General features: G+C 50.7%; 1 protein-coding gene across 1 annotated transcript in view; it reads left to right on the top strand.

Annotated features, from left to right (window-relative positions):
- Positions 1–17,369, top strand: part of LRRC74A (leucine rich repeat containing 74A) — a 43,198-nt gene extending 25,829 nt beyond the window's left edge. Inside the window, 5 exon segments of the mRNA XM_032287264.1 lie at positions 3,273–3,368; positions 6,653–6,799; positions 12,861–12,968; positions 13,919–14,001; positions 16,957–17,369. Coding sequence (XP_032143155.1) covers positions 3,273–3,368; positions 6,653–6,799; positions 12,861–12,968; positions 13,919–14,001; positions 16,957–16,981 — 459 coding nt within the window. The 3' untranslated portion in view covers positions 16,982–17,369.
- Positions 17,370–18,595: the final 1,226 nt, after the last annotated feature.

The raw sequence follows: 18,595 nt of genomic DNA, 5'->3' as shown, positions 1-18,595 counted from the left end.
AAGGCCCCCAGGTCTTCTCTCCGCTCCTTTCCTCCTACCACAGGGCTTGGCCACTCCCCCTCCACTTGCTTGCTTCTGGAATCCTCCATCTAGGGGAACTGCTCTCAGAGCCCTGCTCCCTACTTCCCATGGAATTTGCTGCCCTTTCTCATTCCATGTATTTGAGGGCTCTTTGCTTGCCTATCACCCCCTTGAATGTGAAAGCTTCATCAGAACGAAGACTGTGTTTAGGCCGGGTGCAGTGTCTAACACCTGTAATCCCAGCACTTTGGGAGGCCAAGGTGGGTGGATCGCTTGAGGTCAGGAGTTCAAGACCAGCCTGGCCAACATGGTGAAACCCCATCTCTACTAAAAATACAAAATTAGCCAGGCATGGTGGTACATGCTTATAATCCCAGCTACTTGGGAGGCTGAGGCAGGAGACTCACTTGAACCCGGAAGGCAGAGGTTGCAGTGAGCCGAGACCGCACCATTGCACTCCAGCCTGGGCAACAGAGCAAGACTCTATCTCATAAAAAATAAAAAATACTGTGTTTGGTTTTGCCCATCATTAAACCCCTCATATGTAGTCCCTCATACCTAGCATAGTGTTGAGCATGTAGTAGCCCAGTGAATATTCATTAAATGAATGAATTAATGAATACATATTTCATTTTAAATTAATTTACTTATAAATGCTAATTTATAATATAGATGCTATTGAGCAGCTGGAAAACAGATGAAAGATGAGGACTTATATGAATCGCCCCCCTTTCTGGGGCTCCTGCCAAGAGCCCGCTCTCATTACTCACAGCCTAACCTGGTAGTGCAGGCTCTGTTAGCCCCACTTGTCAGATGAGAAAACTGAGGCTGTGTGACTTGCTTGAGCCACACAAGTAGCAAGAGGCAGAGGGAAGCCCACTCTACCTGGTTTTCCATGGCAACTCAGACTCCCACAGGAGGTAAGGGTGGTTGGAGGGACCACAGATGTGAGGCAAGACCCTTGAAGAAGGAAAGCAGTGAGGAGCCAGTGAGGAAGGGGCTGCCCTCTGAGAGGACAACATGAGCAGCTGCTAAAGAGACAGGAGGAAGCCAGATCCCGACAGGCAGAAGGAGCACAGTGACAACAGACCAAACAGACTGGCCGTCCAGGGACCAGGAGATCTGGGAGTCCCAGCTGGGGTGGAGCGGGACCTACCCAGACAGAGACTGACCCAGGCCGTGGGTGGCTCAGCCCCGGTGGCTGAGGAAGCCAGGGACAGTCTGAGAACCTGAATTTTAAAAGACTAAGCAGTCACCTCAGCAAAATGGCAATGAGGTCTTCACTGTTTTGTGGTTAAACATGGTTCAAACCCTTTTTTACCACTTTTCTCATTTTTCCACGATGACCATATATAATGAATACATTTCAGTTTTCTAAAATGTTTTAGAAGTAAAAGGAAAGAATTTAAGACAAAACTCTTAGTTTGGCCACCATGTAGACCGCATCAACTTTGTTAAAGGAATTATCTTTTATTTTATATATTTATTTATTTATTTAATAAAGACAGGGTTTCACCATGTTGGTCAGGCTGGTCTCAAACTCCCGACCTCAGGTGATCCTCCCACCTTGGCCTCCAAAGTGCTTGGATTACAGGCGTGAGCCACCAAGACAGGCCTGTTACAGGAATTGTCTACGGGTCTCCACATCCAGCCCTGGTGCCCCTTCCCCTAAGCTTGGAAAAATGAGGAATTCCCATTGGGAAGTGAGTCCAGCAAAGGATTCTAGATGCTGAGCTCCATGAGGTCAGGGCTCCAGTCTGCATTTTCTCAAAAGACTACATCAGAGCCTGGGAAACAGCTAACACATTCTAGTTGTTCAGTAAGAGTTTTGACTGTCTCATGTTGAAGACACTTAGCTGAAAGCCTTCAATAATAAGAACTATTGTTCATTGACTGCATACTGCCTACCGGGCACTCATTTCAATGCTTTGCCTGAGTTAATATGGTAAGTCCTCGGAGCAGCCACAGGTGTTAAGTACACAGTGCTCAGGGAATTAATGCAAGGCCAAGCAGCTGGTAAGCAGAGCCACCAGGCCCCAGAGGCCCTTCTGTTAACTTCTACCCATGCTTCAGCAGCTCCTAGCACTCCTGGGATAAAGTCCTTGTTCCTTCTCCATGCCTATAAGGTTCTCCATGATGTGGCCCATCCCAGCTCTGTGGCCTCATTCTCTCTGCTTCTGCTGGCCAACATCTCATGCTGTTTCACACTCCTATGCCTTTGCACTTGCCTACTCTTTTCTTCTTTGAATCTTATTTCCTCCTCTGGTTTTGCTCCCCTTCCTCAGACCTCACTAATCCTCATTAGTCCTGCAAGGCTTAGCTCCATGGTCCCCTCCTCTATGCTGCATGCTCCTTTCCTTGCTCCTGCAGTACCCATGTGTACCTCTGTCTCTGTTGTCAACACACTTCTGATGCTATTGGCTTGTTTGCCTGTCTCCCCCGGTTAGAGTGTTAAGCTACCTGAGGACAGAAACCTTGCCATGTCTGCCTGTGCATCCCTCAGTGCTTAGTCCAGAGGCTGGCATATGCAAGCTTCTAATTAATATGTGCTGGCTGGATGGATGACAGGTGAATGGATGAGTAGATGGACAGGTAGATGAACGGATGGATAGATAGATGGTTGAATGAGCAGTTAGATGGACAGATGTGTGGGTGGATGGATGAGAGGTGGATGGATGAGTAGATGGACAGGTGGATGAATAGACAGATGTTGGGTGGATGAGCAATGACATGGACAGATGGGTGGGTGGGTGGGTGGATGTATTCATGGAGGGGAGAGCAGTGAGATGGATAAGTTGGTGGATGGATGGATGGACAGATGGATAGATGGATGGATAAGCAGTGAGATGGATGAATAGACAGGTGGGTGAATAGATGGATAGATGGTTGGATGGATGAGCAGTGAGATGAACAGATGGCAGATGGATGGATAGATGGATGGGAAAGCAGTGGGATGGATAAATGGTGGGTAGATGGATGGATGAATGGATGGATGGATGACAGGTGGATGGATCAGCAGATGGACAAGTGGATCGGATGGATAGATAGATGGGTGAATGGATGGATGAATGGATGGATGAGCAGTGAGATAGGCAGACAGATGGATAAACAAACAGATGGACAAGGAGATAAATACAGAGAAGTCTTAAGTGTGAGACGGAGGTTGTGATTTGATGAGCTGGAGAAGCTGTGCTCTGGGCCAGCCTCTCCTCCCATCTCAGCCTCCTCTTGTCTTGATTCTCCCTCTATAGCTTTTCCTGAATCCCATAAGTGTGGATGGGGCTCTTTCACTTATCCTGTCTATCAAGAGGAACCCCAAATCCAGGATGGAAGTGCTTGATATTTCTGTAAGTGATCAAATGGTAGTTGCTTACATCTGCGTGCATGCCAGTGACCCTGTGCACTTTATACTCTCTGTTGGCCGGAGCCAACAGCCTTATCCCTCACAGGCCCTCACACAAGTGCTCCATGAAAGAGTCACTTCTTTTGTTATAACTCTGCTCTCTCCAGGGATCCTTTTAGGAAGAGTAACTATTTAGTCAGTAACATCATAGTGAGAAATAATTTACCAGATGCTGGAAACCCAGGCCATGAACACCTGAGAGTAGAGAGAAGAAAATGCCAAAAGGAAAAGCCGGAGGACTCCAGAATTCTTTAACATCAGCTTTGCGAATGAATGGCCCTGGGTCCCAGAATGGTTCCAGAATCACAAAATTTGTAGAATCTGGATATTAAAATACATACTAAATTTATTTTCATTTCATGAGTTGGCCTGTTATACTCAGAGCAGTTATTTGCAGGTGCAAATTTCTTGATAAAGGAGGAAAGCCCCAGGAGGTGACTTCAGATCCTGCCGGAAACTCTTGCCTGAATCAGTAGACAGGTGGCATCCGATAATAGCCTATACTTATCTACCATTTTATACTCGTTTTTTTCCCAAAGTGATTTTATATATGCCAGCTCTTTTTTTTTTTTTTTTTTTTGAGATGGAGTCTCACTCTGTCACCCAGGTTGGAGTGCGGTGGCACAATCTCAGTTCACTTCAACCTCCACCTCTCAGATTCAAGTGATTCTTCTGCCTCAGCCTCCCAAGTAGCTGGGACTACAGGCGCATGCCACGACGTCCAGCTAATTTTTGTATTTTCAGAAGAGACAGAGTTTCACCATGTTGGCCAGGATGGTCTCGATCTCTTAACCTCATGATCCTCCCACCTCAGCCTCCCAAAGTGCTGGGATTACTGGCGTGAGCCACCGCGCCCAGCCGCCAGCTCATTTTTATTCTACTCTAGAAGGTAGGTAGAGTACTATATTAATTTCCTAGGGCTGCTGTGAAGTACCACAAACTGGAAGGCTTAGACAACAGACATGTACTGTCTCAGAGTTCTGGAGGCTGGAAGTCCAAGTGTAAAGTGTCAGCAGGACTGATTCCTTCTTAGGGCTGTGAGGGAGAATCTGTTGCCGACCTCTCCCCTGGCTTCTGTGATTCGATGAACTGGAGAAGCTGTGCTCTGGGCCAGCCTCTCCTCCCATCTCAGCCTTCTCTTGTCTTGATTCTCCCCCTATAGCTTTTCCTAAATCCCATAAGTATGGATGGGGCTGGCATGATTTGGTGTTCCTTAGCTTGTAGAAGCATCACTCCCATCTCTGCCTTCTGCCTCCCAAGGCATTCTCCCTGTCCCCTTTATATAAGAACACAGTCATATTAGATTAGCACCCACCCTAATTACCTCACTTGAACTTGACCATCTGCAAAGACCCTATTTCCAAACATTCACATTCATGGGTCCTGGGGGTTAGAACTTCAACATCTGTTTTTGGAAGGGGGCCAGAATCAACCCATAACAAGTACTTGTCCTCATTTTCCCATTTTACATATAAGGAAACTAAAACAGAGAGTCTCACTCTGTTGCCCAGGCTGGAGTACAGTGGCACAATCTCGGCTCACCTCTGCCTCCTGGATTCAAGCAATTCTTGTGCTTCAGCCTCCCAAGTAGCTGGGACTATAGGCATATGCCATGCCGGGCTAATTTTTTATATTTTTAGTAGAGACAGTATTTCACCATGTTGGCCAGACTGGTCTCGAAATCCCGACCTCAAGTGATCCAGCCGCCTCAGCCTCCCAAAGTGCTGGGATGACAGGTGTGAGCCACCACATTCAGCCTCCAATGATGGCATTTTGAATATTTAAACCCAAATTCCTTAGAACTGAATAATTAATACAATGTGGGTTTCTACTTGCTACACATTTGGAGACATTGTCACACATAGCTGCTTTTCCTTTCATTTTGTTCTTTCACCCGTCCCCCCTGATACTCCTGGGCCTTCCACCCTTTCCCCATCCTCATGCTCCAGTTCTGAATCTGCACGCCAGGATGCTGCCTTCACCGCCCTGAGTCTCTACTGCAGATTCAGATTTTGTTGGCATTTGTATTTTCCTCTCCCTGGCAATACAGGTTGGAAAGCATGGAACCAGGCACTGCCTTGGTGTGTTTGAGAACATAAGAAATGATGCTATGTAGGTTTATGGGATGGCCCATGAATCTGTAAGCTGTGACTACATTGGCACTTAACAAACCTACCAGAACAAATAGGTCTGAATTAGCCTTTTTTGTTTGTTTGTTTGTTTGTTTTTTTGAGACGTAGACTCACTCTGTCACCCAGGCTGGAGTGCAGTGGCATAATCTCGGCTCACTGCAACCTCTGCCTCCCGGGTTCAAATGATTCTCCTGCCTCGGTCTTCCGAGTAGCTGGGATTGCAGGTGCCCACCAAACCTGGCTACTTATTTTGTATTTTTAGTAGAGACGGGGTTTCACCATGTTGGCCAGGCTAGTCTTGAATTCCTGACCTCAAGTGATCGCCCCCGCTCAGCCTCCCAAAATGCTGGATTGCAGGTGTGAGCCATTTTGCTTGGCCTTAATTAGCCTTCTCCTTCCCTTTTGTCAACAATACCACCATAACTCTGAACAGTATAGAAATTCCTCTTTTGTAAATGCACCTAGAACTTTCTCTAGAATAGCTACAAAGCCTTCTTCCCTTAAGCAGGTGTTTAATTCCTTGGAAGGGCAAAAAATGTACTCCACGTCTGAGGAATAAAGCAGGTTGACCAAACTGGGGGAGCCCAGGTTTCATGAAACCCTATTTCACAGGACACATTTTCTCCCATGTCCTACGAACCAGCTCTGAGTGCACTTCCAGAAGGGCAAGTTTCCTGTTCGTTCCGGGTCACTTAATGAAATCAGAGATCCTCTTCCAGGCACTTTCTCTGAAGACCAACACTCATGCAGACATGGACACTTCAGGGCTTTTGTTTAAGGACCATCTTGCCACTCCATAGCTGTATCTCATCTGTCATATGCAGATGCCATCTGAGAGCAGAGCTGAGCTGGCAGCAGGTGACAAGCCACCAGTACTCGACAAAAACATCCCATCAAAATTACACAGGAAACTTACAAGTCAATTCACAAGCTCTAAAACACCCAAACTATCCCAGTCCAGAAGCAGCACTGAGAACAAACTGGAAAAGACAAAACTTCCTGACTTCAGCTTGGGTGGAAGAGGGAGGGCGCACTGGCTGGGCAGGCACAATAGCAGTGTCTTCGTCATCATGGATCCCCTCTCTCCCTGCCACAGAACGTGCTGGTGTCGGAGCAGTTCATGAAAACGTTGGACGGAGTGTACGCTGTTCACCCGCAGCTGGACGTGGTGTTCAAGGGAGTACAAGGCCCCTCTGCCAAGAACACCATCTCCTTGTTGACAAACCCCATGAAACTGATCCAGGTGAGCTCCTGCTTCCTCTCAGGGCCTCTGGGGAGCCCTGGAGAAAGCTGGCCTTTGACTCCAAATCAGCTTCCAGACTTTCCCTCCCCAAGTGTCTGTACAACCCTCTCTGATAAGGAATGTCTCCGTGCCTTGGACTGCAGAATTCTCTGTGGCTACTGGATCCCTCAGCAGTGCTTCCTGATCCCCAGAGAAAGGGAAGAGCTGAGATCCAGCTGAAGGGGGTGGGTGGACAGGATGGATTCTCCCACCCAGGTTCCTCCACCTGCTAACGTATAACCAAGGGCAAGTCACTGAAGCTCTCTGGGTCACTTCTTTTCACCTACAGAATGGGCACAACAGTAGCCACCTCAGTAGGGTTGCTTGGAAGATCAAATTATGTAAAATGCATGAAGTGCTTAGAAGAATGCCTGGTCTAGAATAAGCACCCGCTTGGCCAGGTGCGGTGACTCACACCTGTAATCCCAGCACTTTGGGAGGCTGAGGCGGGCAGATCACCTGAGGTCGGGAGTTCAAGAACAGCCTAACCGACATGGAGAAACCCATCTCTACTAAAAACACAAAATTAGCTGGGTGTGATGGTGCATGCCTATAATCCCAGCTACTTGGGAGGCTGAGGCAGGGGAATTGCTTGAACCCAGGAGGCGAAGGTTGCGCTGAGCCGAGATCATGCCATTGCACTCCAGCCTGGGCAACAAGACTGAAACTCTGTCTCAAAAATGATAATAATAAGAAGAAGCACCTGCTTATTATAGACACAGTTTCTTTCCAACAGCTGGTAAGGATGTCAAGACATCCCTGTGGTCAGATCAGCTGTTTGGCAGCTTCAGCACTTCAGTCCTTTGTTTCTGATGGTAACTTGCCCCCAACTCATCTTTTCTTAGATTAGCTCTGGCAGTCACAGGAGGCAGATGTAAAGCTGTTCTTTCCAACAGCTGGTGAGAATGTCAAGACATCTCTGTGGTCAGGACAGCTATTTGGCAGCTTCAGCCAAAGAGAGACATTCGAGTCCTTTGTTTCTAATGGTAACTTGCCTCTGACTCATCTTTTCTTAGCTTAGCTCTGGCAATTACAGGAGGCATATGTAACGGCGGAAATACAAAATCACAGACTATTAGAGCTGAAAGGGATGCGACTGCTCTTCTAGTCCCACTGCCTCACAGACCAGTGCCCAGACCCTGCTCTGGTGTTTCTACTGCAGGCCTCTCACCCTGTGGTGGGGGCCGGGAGCCTGCTGCTGGCCGAAGAGGGGTTGCTATCTGGAGGCCGGGCATGGGATGGCATTCTGCCAGTGCATGTTTTGCAGGGTGTCCCTGGCTGCTTTCTGCCCTCGATGGTCTGCTCTGTGCCTCAGTTTCCAGAACTAAATAAAAGAGCTCCCACATGAAAATCGTTATGTAAAAAATTCTAAAGGCAAAGTATTTGTATGAGTAAGGTGACTTCAGATGGAACCAAGAGCACACCTGTTCTGCAAGGGGAGAGGGTGCTCTAGGGAGCAGGAACGGAGCTATCTGAGGCAAAGTGGGGATCCCACCTCTTGTTTTAAAGATGCACAGAAAATGAATCTTGGAGACCAAACAAGACATTCAGAGTCAAGCATAGTCCTCCCCTCAGGGGACCAACAATCTGGCTGGAAAGATGAGATGCATACAGGGATGACCCACAGACCATAGAAAGTTTCATGTGGCCAGGCGCAGTGGCTCACACCTGTAATCCCAGCACTTTGGGAACCTGAGGTGGGCAGATCACTTGAGGTCAGGAGTTCAAGACCAGCCTGGCCAACATGATGAAATCCCATCTCTACTGAAAGTACAAAAATTAGCTGGGTGTGGTGGTGGGTGCCTATCATCCCAGCTACTTGGGAGGCTGAAGTGCAAGAATCACTTGAAGCCTGGAGACGGAGGCTGCAGTGAGCTGAAACTGTGCCACTGCACTCCAGCCTGGGCAACAGAGTGAGACTCTGTCTCAAAAAAAAAAAAAAAAAAAGTGTCGTATGATAAATAATAAATAAGTGACGGAGGCAGAAATTGTAGTCAGAATCCAAATAAGAGATCAATGTAGGATTTGGCAACCAGAAAAGGATGACTTCCTGGCGGAGATGGGATTGGGTAAGGGCCTTGAAGAATGTCGGAGATTTGGCCAGGCGTGGTGGCTCACACCTGTAATCCAAGCACTTTGGAGGCCAAGGCGGGCGGATCACCTGAGGTCGGGAGTTCAAGACCAGCCTGACCAACATGGTGAAACCCCGTCTTACAAAAAAAAAAAAAAAGAACATCAGAGATTCAGGTGAGCCACGAGGGTGGGAGTGTGTTCCGGGGAGAGACTCCCGCCAGCAAAGGTGCCGAGCTAGAAACACATGCATCATGTTCAGGGGACACAAACACATGACTCCAGGTTCACAGAGGGGCCCAAGAGGCAAAGATGGCAACAGAGGCTGGGCTGCAAGGTGCAGCCGTCAGATTTTAGGTTTGAGTTTGGGTTTGATTCTATCAGGAACAGGGAGCCGGAGACAACTGTTGGGCAGTGGATGCGATGTGAATCCAGCAGGATTGAGGGGTTCCAGGAGTGGGGAGTGAACTGAAGAAGTTAAAAAAAAAAAAGGCCAGGCGCGGTGGCTCACACCTGTAATCCCAGCACTTTGGGAGGCCGAGGCGGGTGGATCACGAGGTCAAGAGATCGAGACCATTCTGGTCAACATGATGAAACCCCGTCTCTACTAAAACTACAAAAAAAAAATTAGCTGGGCATGGTGGCGCGTGCCTGTAATCCCAGCTACTCAGGAGGCTGAGGCAGGAGAATTGCCTGAACCCAGGAGGCGGAGGTTGCGGTGAGCCGAGATCGCGCCATTGCACTCCAGCCTTGGTAACAAGAGCGAAACCCCGTCTCAAAAAAAAAAAAAAAAAAAAAGTAGGAAAGCCAACAGGCACACAATTGCAGCACTCTAGATGTGGAATGATGGCTTGGCTGAGAACAGTAATGGAATTGAAGGGCACATGTAAGAGTGTCATTATGGAAACATCTCCAGGACTTGGCGAATGGTTGAGTACATGTGGGTGTGTGTCGCATGCATGTGGGTGTGTGTGTGTGTTGGGATAGAAAGGCCTGTGATGATGAGAAAAACCCAAAGATAACCCAAGATTTCCAGCCCAAGGAACTAAAAGAAAGATTGCCAGAGGCAGGGAAGTGCAGAGAGGGAAGGTGCCTGCCCCCTGGCCCTTCCTGCCTCTCCACGCTTCAGCCCCGCTGGATTGCTCCCCGACCCCCTTTGCCTCAGCTCTCTCTTCACTGCAGGCCTGTGTGCCTGCAGGACAGGCCCTTCCACCTAGAACACGTTTTCTCTTGCCTCTTTGTCTCGCTCATTCCTACCCATTCTTCTCAGGTCTCTACTCAAATGTCACTTCCTAGGGAAACTCTTCTTGGATTCCGTGGTCAAGAGTGAACACCCTTGCTGTGCGTTCCCGCAGCCCTTGGCTTCACTGTTTCTTTTTTATTTTTTTGGAACAGAGTCTCCCTGTATTGCCCAGGCTGGAGTGTGCAATAGCGAGATCTCGGCTCACTGCAACCCCCACCTCCTGGGTTCAAGCGATTCTCCTGCCTCAGCCTCCCGAGTAGCTGGGACTATAGGCATGTGCCACCATGCCTGGCTAACTTTTGTATTTTCAGTAGAGACGGAGTTTTGCCATGTTGGACAGGCTGGTCTCGAACTCTTTTTTTTTTTGTTGGTTTGTTGTTTTTTTTTGAGACGGAGTTTCACTCATGTTACCCAGGCTGGAGTGCAATGGCGCGATCTCGGCTCACCGAAACCTCCGCCTCCTGGGTTCAGGCAATTCTCCTGCCTCAGCCTCCTGAGTAGCTGGGATTACAGGCACGCACCACCATGCCCAGCTAATTTTTTGTATTTTTAGTAGAGACGGGGTTTCACCATGTTGACCAGGATGGTCTCGACCTCTTGACCTCAGGCGATCCGTCCATCTCAGCCTCCCAAAGTGCTCCCAAAGCAGATTATATGCTTGAGCCACTGCACCTGGCCCGGCTTCACCTTCACCCTTTGATCGCAACCCTGTGAACTCCACCAGGGCAGGGCTGTGTGGGGTCTTAGCGCAGCACCCACTGAAGTAGCTGGGCAAGGTTCTTAGCTGCTGGCCACAGAATTTACTCCAGCTACATTAAGCACACAGGGGTTTATTACAGGAGAGAGACCACAGAAACGTCAGGACAGCTGAATAAACAGACTCTTGTTAGATTCCAGAAAGGACTCTCAAAACACCCCAACTGGGTTGCCAAGAGAGTGCTGCTTCTGCTGTAAACAAGAAGCTGCATGATTGCGGGATCCCCGCTCAGTCAGGAAGCAGCCACCGCCGCTGCCCGCCACCTGCCTCTCTCAAATCAGACACAAGCCTCACACTTAACATCTCAGGCAGGTGCTTGGCAAAGGCTATCCCATTCTGACCCCCAGCTGCAAGGGGGCTTGGGGAATGTCACTTTCAGCTTTGCAGCCTCTGCATGGAAGAGAAGCCTGCTCTGAAGAAACAGCAGCGGGTGCCGAGGGCTCACCCACGGCATCTGCCGTAGGACTCAACAGCAGTGTGCAGGATTGGGGGACAAGATGTACTTTGCCTGTGTTGATTGAGGTGCCCGTGGGGTGTCCAGCAGCTGTAGAGGATAAGGGACTGGAAATGTAGCTCCGGAGGTCACTCTGGAAGGGTGAGAGGCCATGTGCTCCAGAAGGAGAAGTGTGGGCAGCGAAGAGCAAAGGTCCCAGGGCTGAGCCCTGAGGAAACGCTCAGTGAGCAGGACGTTGCCAGGAATAGCTATCGATACAACAGGACCTCGTCTGGGGCTTCTGAGAGTGGGGGCTGGGGGGTGGCAGGGGGAAGAGAAACAAAAGGATAATTAAAAAGGATCCAAAAGAATATTTATAAGGCCGGGTGCAGTAGCTCAGACCTAGAATCCCAGGACTTTGGGAGGCTGGGTGGGCAGATCACTTGAAGTCAGGAGTTCAAGACCAGCCTGGCCAACATGGTGAAACCCTGTCTCTACTAAAAATACAAAAATTAGCCAGGCGTGGTAGCAGATGCCTGTAATCCCAGCTACTCGGGAAGCTGAGACAGGAGAATCACTTGAACCTGGGGCAGAGGTTGCAGTGAGCCGAGATCACACCACTGCACTCCAGCCTGCCATAGAGCGAGACTCCGTCTCAAAAAAAAAAAAAAAATACTGTTTTAAAAATAGTCTGACAAAGTACGTTTCCATATGAGCATTGATGTGAAACTGTGAGAATCCTAGGAATTCGTAGAGCGATGATCACATTATGCAGCTGTGGTTTAACCTCCTGATCTCCGACCATCCACCTACTATCCACAGCACACCGTCTATACCAGTGTTAACAGATCATGTATGTAGATAGGATCACTGCCCCCATTCCCTTGACACTGCGGCGCCTGAACACCCTTGATCTCCATCCTTCCACCTTTGGAATGGAGGGAGCATCTGTGCGGTGCCAAGGGGCTCCTAGAAGCCTAGCGAGCACACAAGAACCATCCCAGCATGCACCCTTGCCAGGCCTGGTGGGCCTGCACTCGGCTCTTGGTCTTAGGGGACGGCCAACACCTGGGAGACACAGGCTCCTCACCTTGGCCTTCTGCCCTTCTCAGCCACCTGGAAGCGTGGGCCAGCCTTTGGGGGAGGGAAGGGGGATCTGTGATCGACTTTAGAAAGCCAAGTGTTTCAAGAACAGAAACCAAACACCGCATATTCTGGCTCATAGGCAGGTGTTGAACAATGAGAACACAAGCACAGGGAGGGGAGCATCACACAGTGGGGTCTGTTGAGGGGGGCTAGGGGAGGGACAGCAGGGGGTGAGGAGGTTGGGGAGGGATAACATGGGGAGAAATGCCAGGCATAGGTGACAGGGATGGAGGCAGCAAACCACCTTGCCATGTATGTACCTATGCAACAGTCCTGCATGATCTGCACATGTGCCCCAGAACCTAAAGTGCAATCATAAAAAATAAAGAAAGCAAGCCAAGTGTTTGCTCCTGGTCTCTCCTGCTTCTCTCAGAGCTATGCAGACCAGCACAAAATCACGGTGGAGGACTTCTTCAAGAGCCTGAACCCTACTGGGACGATGAGGATGTCAGTAGGCGACTTCCAGAAAGTGATGATAGAGGTGCGCTGGGTCCTATGGCCTCAGGCTGCGTGTGAGCGTGTGTGTGTGTGTGTGTGTGTGAGAGAGAGAGAGAGAGAGAGAGAGAGAGTGTGTGGGGGGGGGGGGGAGGAGCCAAAGAGCTTGTGAGCACTTCCCAGAGCTTCCTGGGACTGGCTGTGGGACACTCCCCTCATTTCTCCAGGCCCAGAGGGAGCCCAAGACCTCCCCCAACCCCTGCTGAAGTCATTCCTGTGCTGTGGCTTGATGCCACCGATAACCCGAGATACCACCCAGAGATGCACCTTCTATCTGGAGGTCTTTCTCCCCATTGCATTTCACTACTGGGCAGATAATAAAGGAAGTGGGAGGAGACCACATCCCAAAATCCCAGGTTCCACCTTGGGCCTGTCATTTTGCCTGAAATCCCACATTCCTCTCACTCCACATGTCATAAAGGTGCCAAAAGCCCCCTGTAATGCATACCTGAAGGGAGCATCCCAGGAGAGAACTGTACCCTGTAGGAATAGGACTCCAGAGGAGAAGTTCCCGGGGGCCCGGGCAGGGATGGATAAGACAGTCGGTGCCCGGTGCCCAGGCCAGAGGTGAAGAGGCTGGCCCGGACCCAATGGCAGGGAGTGAGAATGAACTTCACAGGCTGCAAAGGAGAGTCCTGTCCCCTCCCCCGGCCACTCACTCCACCTGACTCTGATCTCCTCCTCCCGTATTGCCCCCAGAAAAGGGAGGCCCTTTGGAGTCTGAACAATGGCGCATGGACGAGGAGCTTTCTCCAGCCCCTCCATGCTGCGGAATCAGTTTCCCCTGAGCTCTCGATCAGTCACCATCCGCGGTCCCAGGAGGAGTGAGGCATTGTTTGGGGAGTGTGTGTGCATGTGTGAGAGGCAGTGGGGAGGTACCTAGGGTGGGGGTGAACAGAGTTTTATTAACTGCACATGTTCTATCCTCCTCCTCAGCAAAACAAGGTCCCTCTGAACCAGTACCAGGTCAGGGAGGTGATAAAGAGGCTGGATGAGAAGACAGGCATGGTGAACTTCAGGTCAGCCCAGGCCCCATGACACTCCCTGTTCCCTGCACAGCCCTGGCTGGGTTGATGGGAGCTCCTTTGGCCGCCCTGTCTATACTTTCTTACTTGGAGCCTCACCTGCCCGCCTGTTCCCTGCATGCCAAGGCCAGGCCACGCTGCCTACCCTCCTTCTCATTCCCAGTTCACTTCTTTAGCGAAACTTGAGCCCAGTTGGCGCTGCTGGGCTGGAGGCTGGGGGAAGCTGGCGGGAGGAGCCGGAGCCCACACTCGCAGCCCAGGAAGAGGGTCCGCAAGGGATCTTTAGGCCCCAGTGGGGTGAGAGGAGCCATAGGTGTGTGTGCCAGGCGCCCCTGCAGCCCAAAGAGGAGGCAGCAATGTTGCAGCCCAGCCTGGCAAGACAGAGACCTAGACAGAGGGCGGAGGCACACGGTGCGTCAGGGACTACAGGTCCCTCCGCTCTGCCATCAGTTGGCAAGTGAGGGATGTTGTATCTTAGGCCAAACTCCTTGAAGAGAGAGGGAAGGTCCGTCATGGTGGTGATGCTAGTAGGCATCCCACACCAAGCCCACCACACGCCCACCCTCTCCCACTTGCCAGACAAGCACGTTCTGCAGCCTCATGGTGCCCCACGGCAGTGCTGCCATCACCCACTTAGCGAGTGATGAAACAGAGCTCTAGTAAGTGCAGCAAAGAAACCAGGTTCCCCAGAGCTGTAGTTCATGCCTATCATCTCTGCACTTGGGAAGGCTAAAACGGGAGGATCCCTTGAGCCCAGGAGTTCGAGACAAGCCTGGGCAAGATGGCGAGATCCCTGTCTCTACTAAAAACCAAAACCACATTGGCCGAGCATGGCGGTCCATGCCTGAAGTCCCAGCTCCTTGGGAGGCTGAAGTAGGGGGATCGCTTGGGCCCAGGAGGTAGAGGCTGCACTGAGTCGAGACTGCACCACTGCACTCCAGCCTGGGTGACAAAGTGAGACCCTGTCTCGAAAGAAAGAAGAAAGAAAGAAAAGAAAAGAAAGAAGGAGGGAGGGAGGGAGAGAAGGAAGGAAGGGAGGGAGAGTGGGAGGGAAGGAGGGAAAGCAGCCAAGTTCTCACAGCTCTGGCCATGACTCCAGGCCTGAGGAGTCCACAGCTGTTCTGTCTCTCACTGTGCTAGACCTCTTAGCCCAGGCGCAGGGCACAGAGGCCCCTGCCAAGCATGAGTCTGCAGCTGGGCTCCCCTCCGTCTCGGTGGCTCTGTGGCTGGCCTATGTTCTTAGGAGCTTCTGCGTGACGTGGCCCCGCCCCCTCTGGCCCTGCCCCACAAGCCTTCTCCCAGGACCTCTTTGCCTCACTCAGCGCCCTCCACGTGAAGAAACCACGATGCAGACAGGAAAGGCAGCCCGACCCAGCTGCAAGCCCCACTCTGCTGAACAAGGCTGCAGCTGTGCATAGGGCTCCTCTCCCTTTAAAATGGGGAAATAACTGCGGCCCCTGAACTGTGGCCCCTGGGAGGAGGTTGTAAGGAGTGAGTGGGGGAAATGCACACAGGGGCTGGCATGGAGGTGTCACTCAGTGGTGACACTGGCATCCAGCAAGGGCGCCCCAAGGGTGGCTCAGGCCTGCCCGCTACCATCGCGCCTCCCACTCTTGTGCTGCTCAGTGGCCTGTCCCATGCCTCCTCACCTGCCCCTCTACCTAAAGTGGCACCTCTTGTTCCTGGGGAAGCTAATGCCAAGTGCCCATTTCAGAGGCTCCAGATCAGGTCCCATGCCCAGCAGTCTCCAGGTTTGCAGGCAAGGTCACGTGACCATTGAGAGACAGAACTGGGGTCTAGGTCCCTGAGTCTCAGCATCTGTGCAGGGGGCCCTTGGGGACACCGCAAATTGCCCCTCGGATCGTACACTGCCACTGTTTTTTAAATTTTATTTTTATTTTATTATCTGTTTTTTTGAGACAGTCTCGCTCTTGCTGCCCAGGCTGGAGTGCAATGGCTCGATCTTGGCTCACTGCAACCGCCGCCTCCTGGGTTCAAATGAGTCTCCTGCCTCAGCCTCCTGAGTAGCTGGGATCACAGGCGTGCGTCACCACGCCCGGCTAATTTTGTATTTTTAGTACAGACGGGATTTCTCCATGTTCATCAGGCTGGTCTCGAACTCCTGACCTCAGGTGATCCACATACCTTGGCCTCCCAAAGTGCTAGGATTACAGGTGTTAGCCACCGCACCTGATTCACACTGCCACTTCATCAGCTCTGATTGAAGAGCAGAGAACAGAGTTTTAATATTTTTTTTTTTTTTTTGAGATGGAGCCTCACTCTGTCGCCCAGGCTGGAGTGCAATGGCGAGATATTGGCTCACTGCAACCTCTGCCTCCCGGTTCAAGTGATTCTCCCGCTTCAGCCTCCCAGGTAGCTGGGATTACAGGCACCCATCACCACTCCTGGCTAATTTTTGTATTTTTAGTAGAGACGGGGTTTCACCATGTTGGTCAGGCAAATCTCGAACTCCCGACCTCAGGTGATCTGCCCACCTCAGCCTCTCAAAGTGCTGGGATTACAGATGTAAGCCACCATGCCTGGCCCAGAGTTTTAATTTTTATTGTTGCATGAATCATTTTCATTTTTAATGTTACAAATAATATCTCATAAAAATTCTAAACCCATAGCAAGGAAAAAAAATGAAGGTTTATTTTTATCTCCCTCCATAGTTCACTCTGCCTCCCCAAAGGCTCTTGCAAACAATTTTAGGTGCACATTTGCATGCCTTTTCCACATACTTCTAATAAGCGTGTGTGTGTGTGTGTGTGTGTGTGTGTGCACTCACGTATGTAATGGGGGAGATATAATGGTTAACAACATGACCTCTAGGGCCAGAGATAGCTTTACAAATGGTCTCCTTTGAATTTGAGTCTGTCTTAACATTCTCTCCCATCAGCCACGAGGCTGTACGGGCGCTCAGCATCTTTTCCTTACCTTTCATACCAGTTTCTTGAACACAGTGAAGCTGTAGCAACAAGCCTGGTCTGGAAAGAAGTCTTGGCGAGAGAAGTCCTGGCAAGTCGGATGGTGGCAGGGAGGAGACCAAGAGGTGGCCGAAATCTCGATGGACAGATGCCGTGGCCAGGGCTGGGCACAAGCAAATAAAGTCTGGCTTGGTTCTGGGCATCCTGGGCTGCTGGTGGTGTGCCCTTCACCAGGGGGACCACCTTTTGCTTTTAGTGATGACCAGGGGACATGTTGGTGCAGCCTGGCTAAGAGCTGCACAGACAATTGGGAGTGTGATGGGGTTGCTAGGCAGCAGGGAAAGAGCCTCAGGTAGCAGGTCGGGGCCCGAGGGCAGTCGTCATAGCGATTAGAAACAGAGTCCGGGGAGACCTCCTCGGTGGGAGGCAGTGGCCGAGGGAACGAGGGCAGGGGCTTTTTTTTTTTTTTAGTACAGATGGGGTTTCTCCATGTTCATCAGGCTGGTCTCGAACTCCTGACCTCAGGTGATCCACATATCTTGGCCTCCCAAAGTGCTAGGATTACAGGTGTAATCGAGTCTCGCTCTGTCGCCCAGGCTGGAGTCCAATGGTGCGATCTCAGCTCATTGCAACCTCTGCCTCCGGGGTTCAAGCAATTCTCCTACCTCAGCCTCCTGAGTAGCTGAGATTACAGGCACCCACCATCACACCCAGCTAAATTTTGTATTTTTGGTAGAGACGGGGTTTCATCAGGTTGGCCAGCCTGGTCTCAAACTCCTGACCTCAGGTGATCCACTCTAATCAGCCTCCCAAAGTGCCAGGATTACAGGCATGAGCCACCGCACCCAGCCACAAGGGCCTTTAGGAAGCAAACAGATGCTGTGGGGTGACAAGGAGGGAGCCAGGACGGGAGACCAAGAGAACGGGCATCTCATCGTGGCCACATAACCGTGGAGCCTGGGTGGCTTCCCTTGAAAATGGAGCAGCTGAAATAAAGCCTTCCCAGTCCATTCTAGGAGTCTATCATTCTGCATTTCACCTTTAAAATCCTTGGGAAACTGGGGAGACAGAAAGAGCTTAGCGAAGGAAGAAAAGGAACAGCCAAGAACAGCAGTTGCTGATTAGGTGGGTGGAACAGGCACTCGCAGGGGCTTTGGCGTACCAGAGAAGGGTCTAAGAACTAAGTCACCATCCCTGGGTTTCACTTGGCTTCACCAAGGGTGGAGGTAAACACCAAGACCCCTCTGCACATGCAGCAGAATATTGGAAATAATTTATGTCCCCATTCATGTGCTACATTTCCCCCCATTCGCTTCCTTATTAAAATCTTAGCCTTGCCGGTAGTGGTGGTTCACGCCTATAATCCCAGCAGTTTGGTTGGCTGAGGCAGGTGGATCACGAGGTCAGGAGTTCAAGACCAGCCTGACCAAGATGATGAGCCCCCCGTCTCTAGTAAAATACAAAAATTAACCAGGAATGGTGGCGGGTGTCTGTAATCCCAGCTACTCAGGAGGCTGAGGCAGAGAACTGCTTGACCCCAGGAGGCAGAGGTTGCAGTGAGCCAAGATTTCGCCACTGCACTCCAGGCTGGGTGACAGAGCAAGATTTTGTCTCAAAGAAAAAAAAAAAAAATCTTAGCCTTTGTGAGGTTTAGGTGCAGG

Source organism: Sapajus apella, unplaced genomic scaffold, assembly GCF_009761245.1.
Source record: "Sapajus apella isolate SASKATOON/1434 unplaced genomic scaffold, GSC_monkey_1.0 scaffold20, whole genome shotgun sequence".
Taxonomy (NCBI): Eukaryota; Metazoa; Chordata; class Mammalia; order Primates; family Cebidae; genus Sapajus; species Sapajus apella.
Note: the sequence above shows the minus strand (reverse complement) of the source record. Positions and strands in the feature narration are given on the sequence as shown.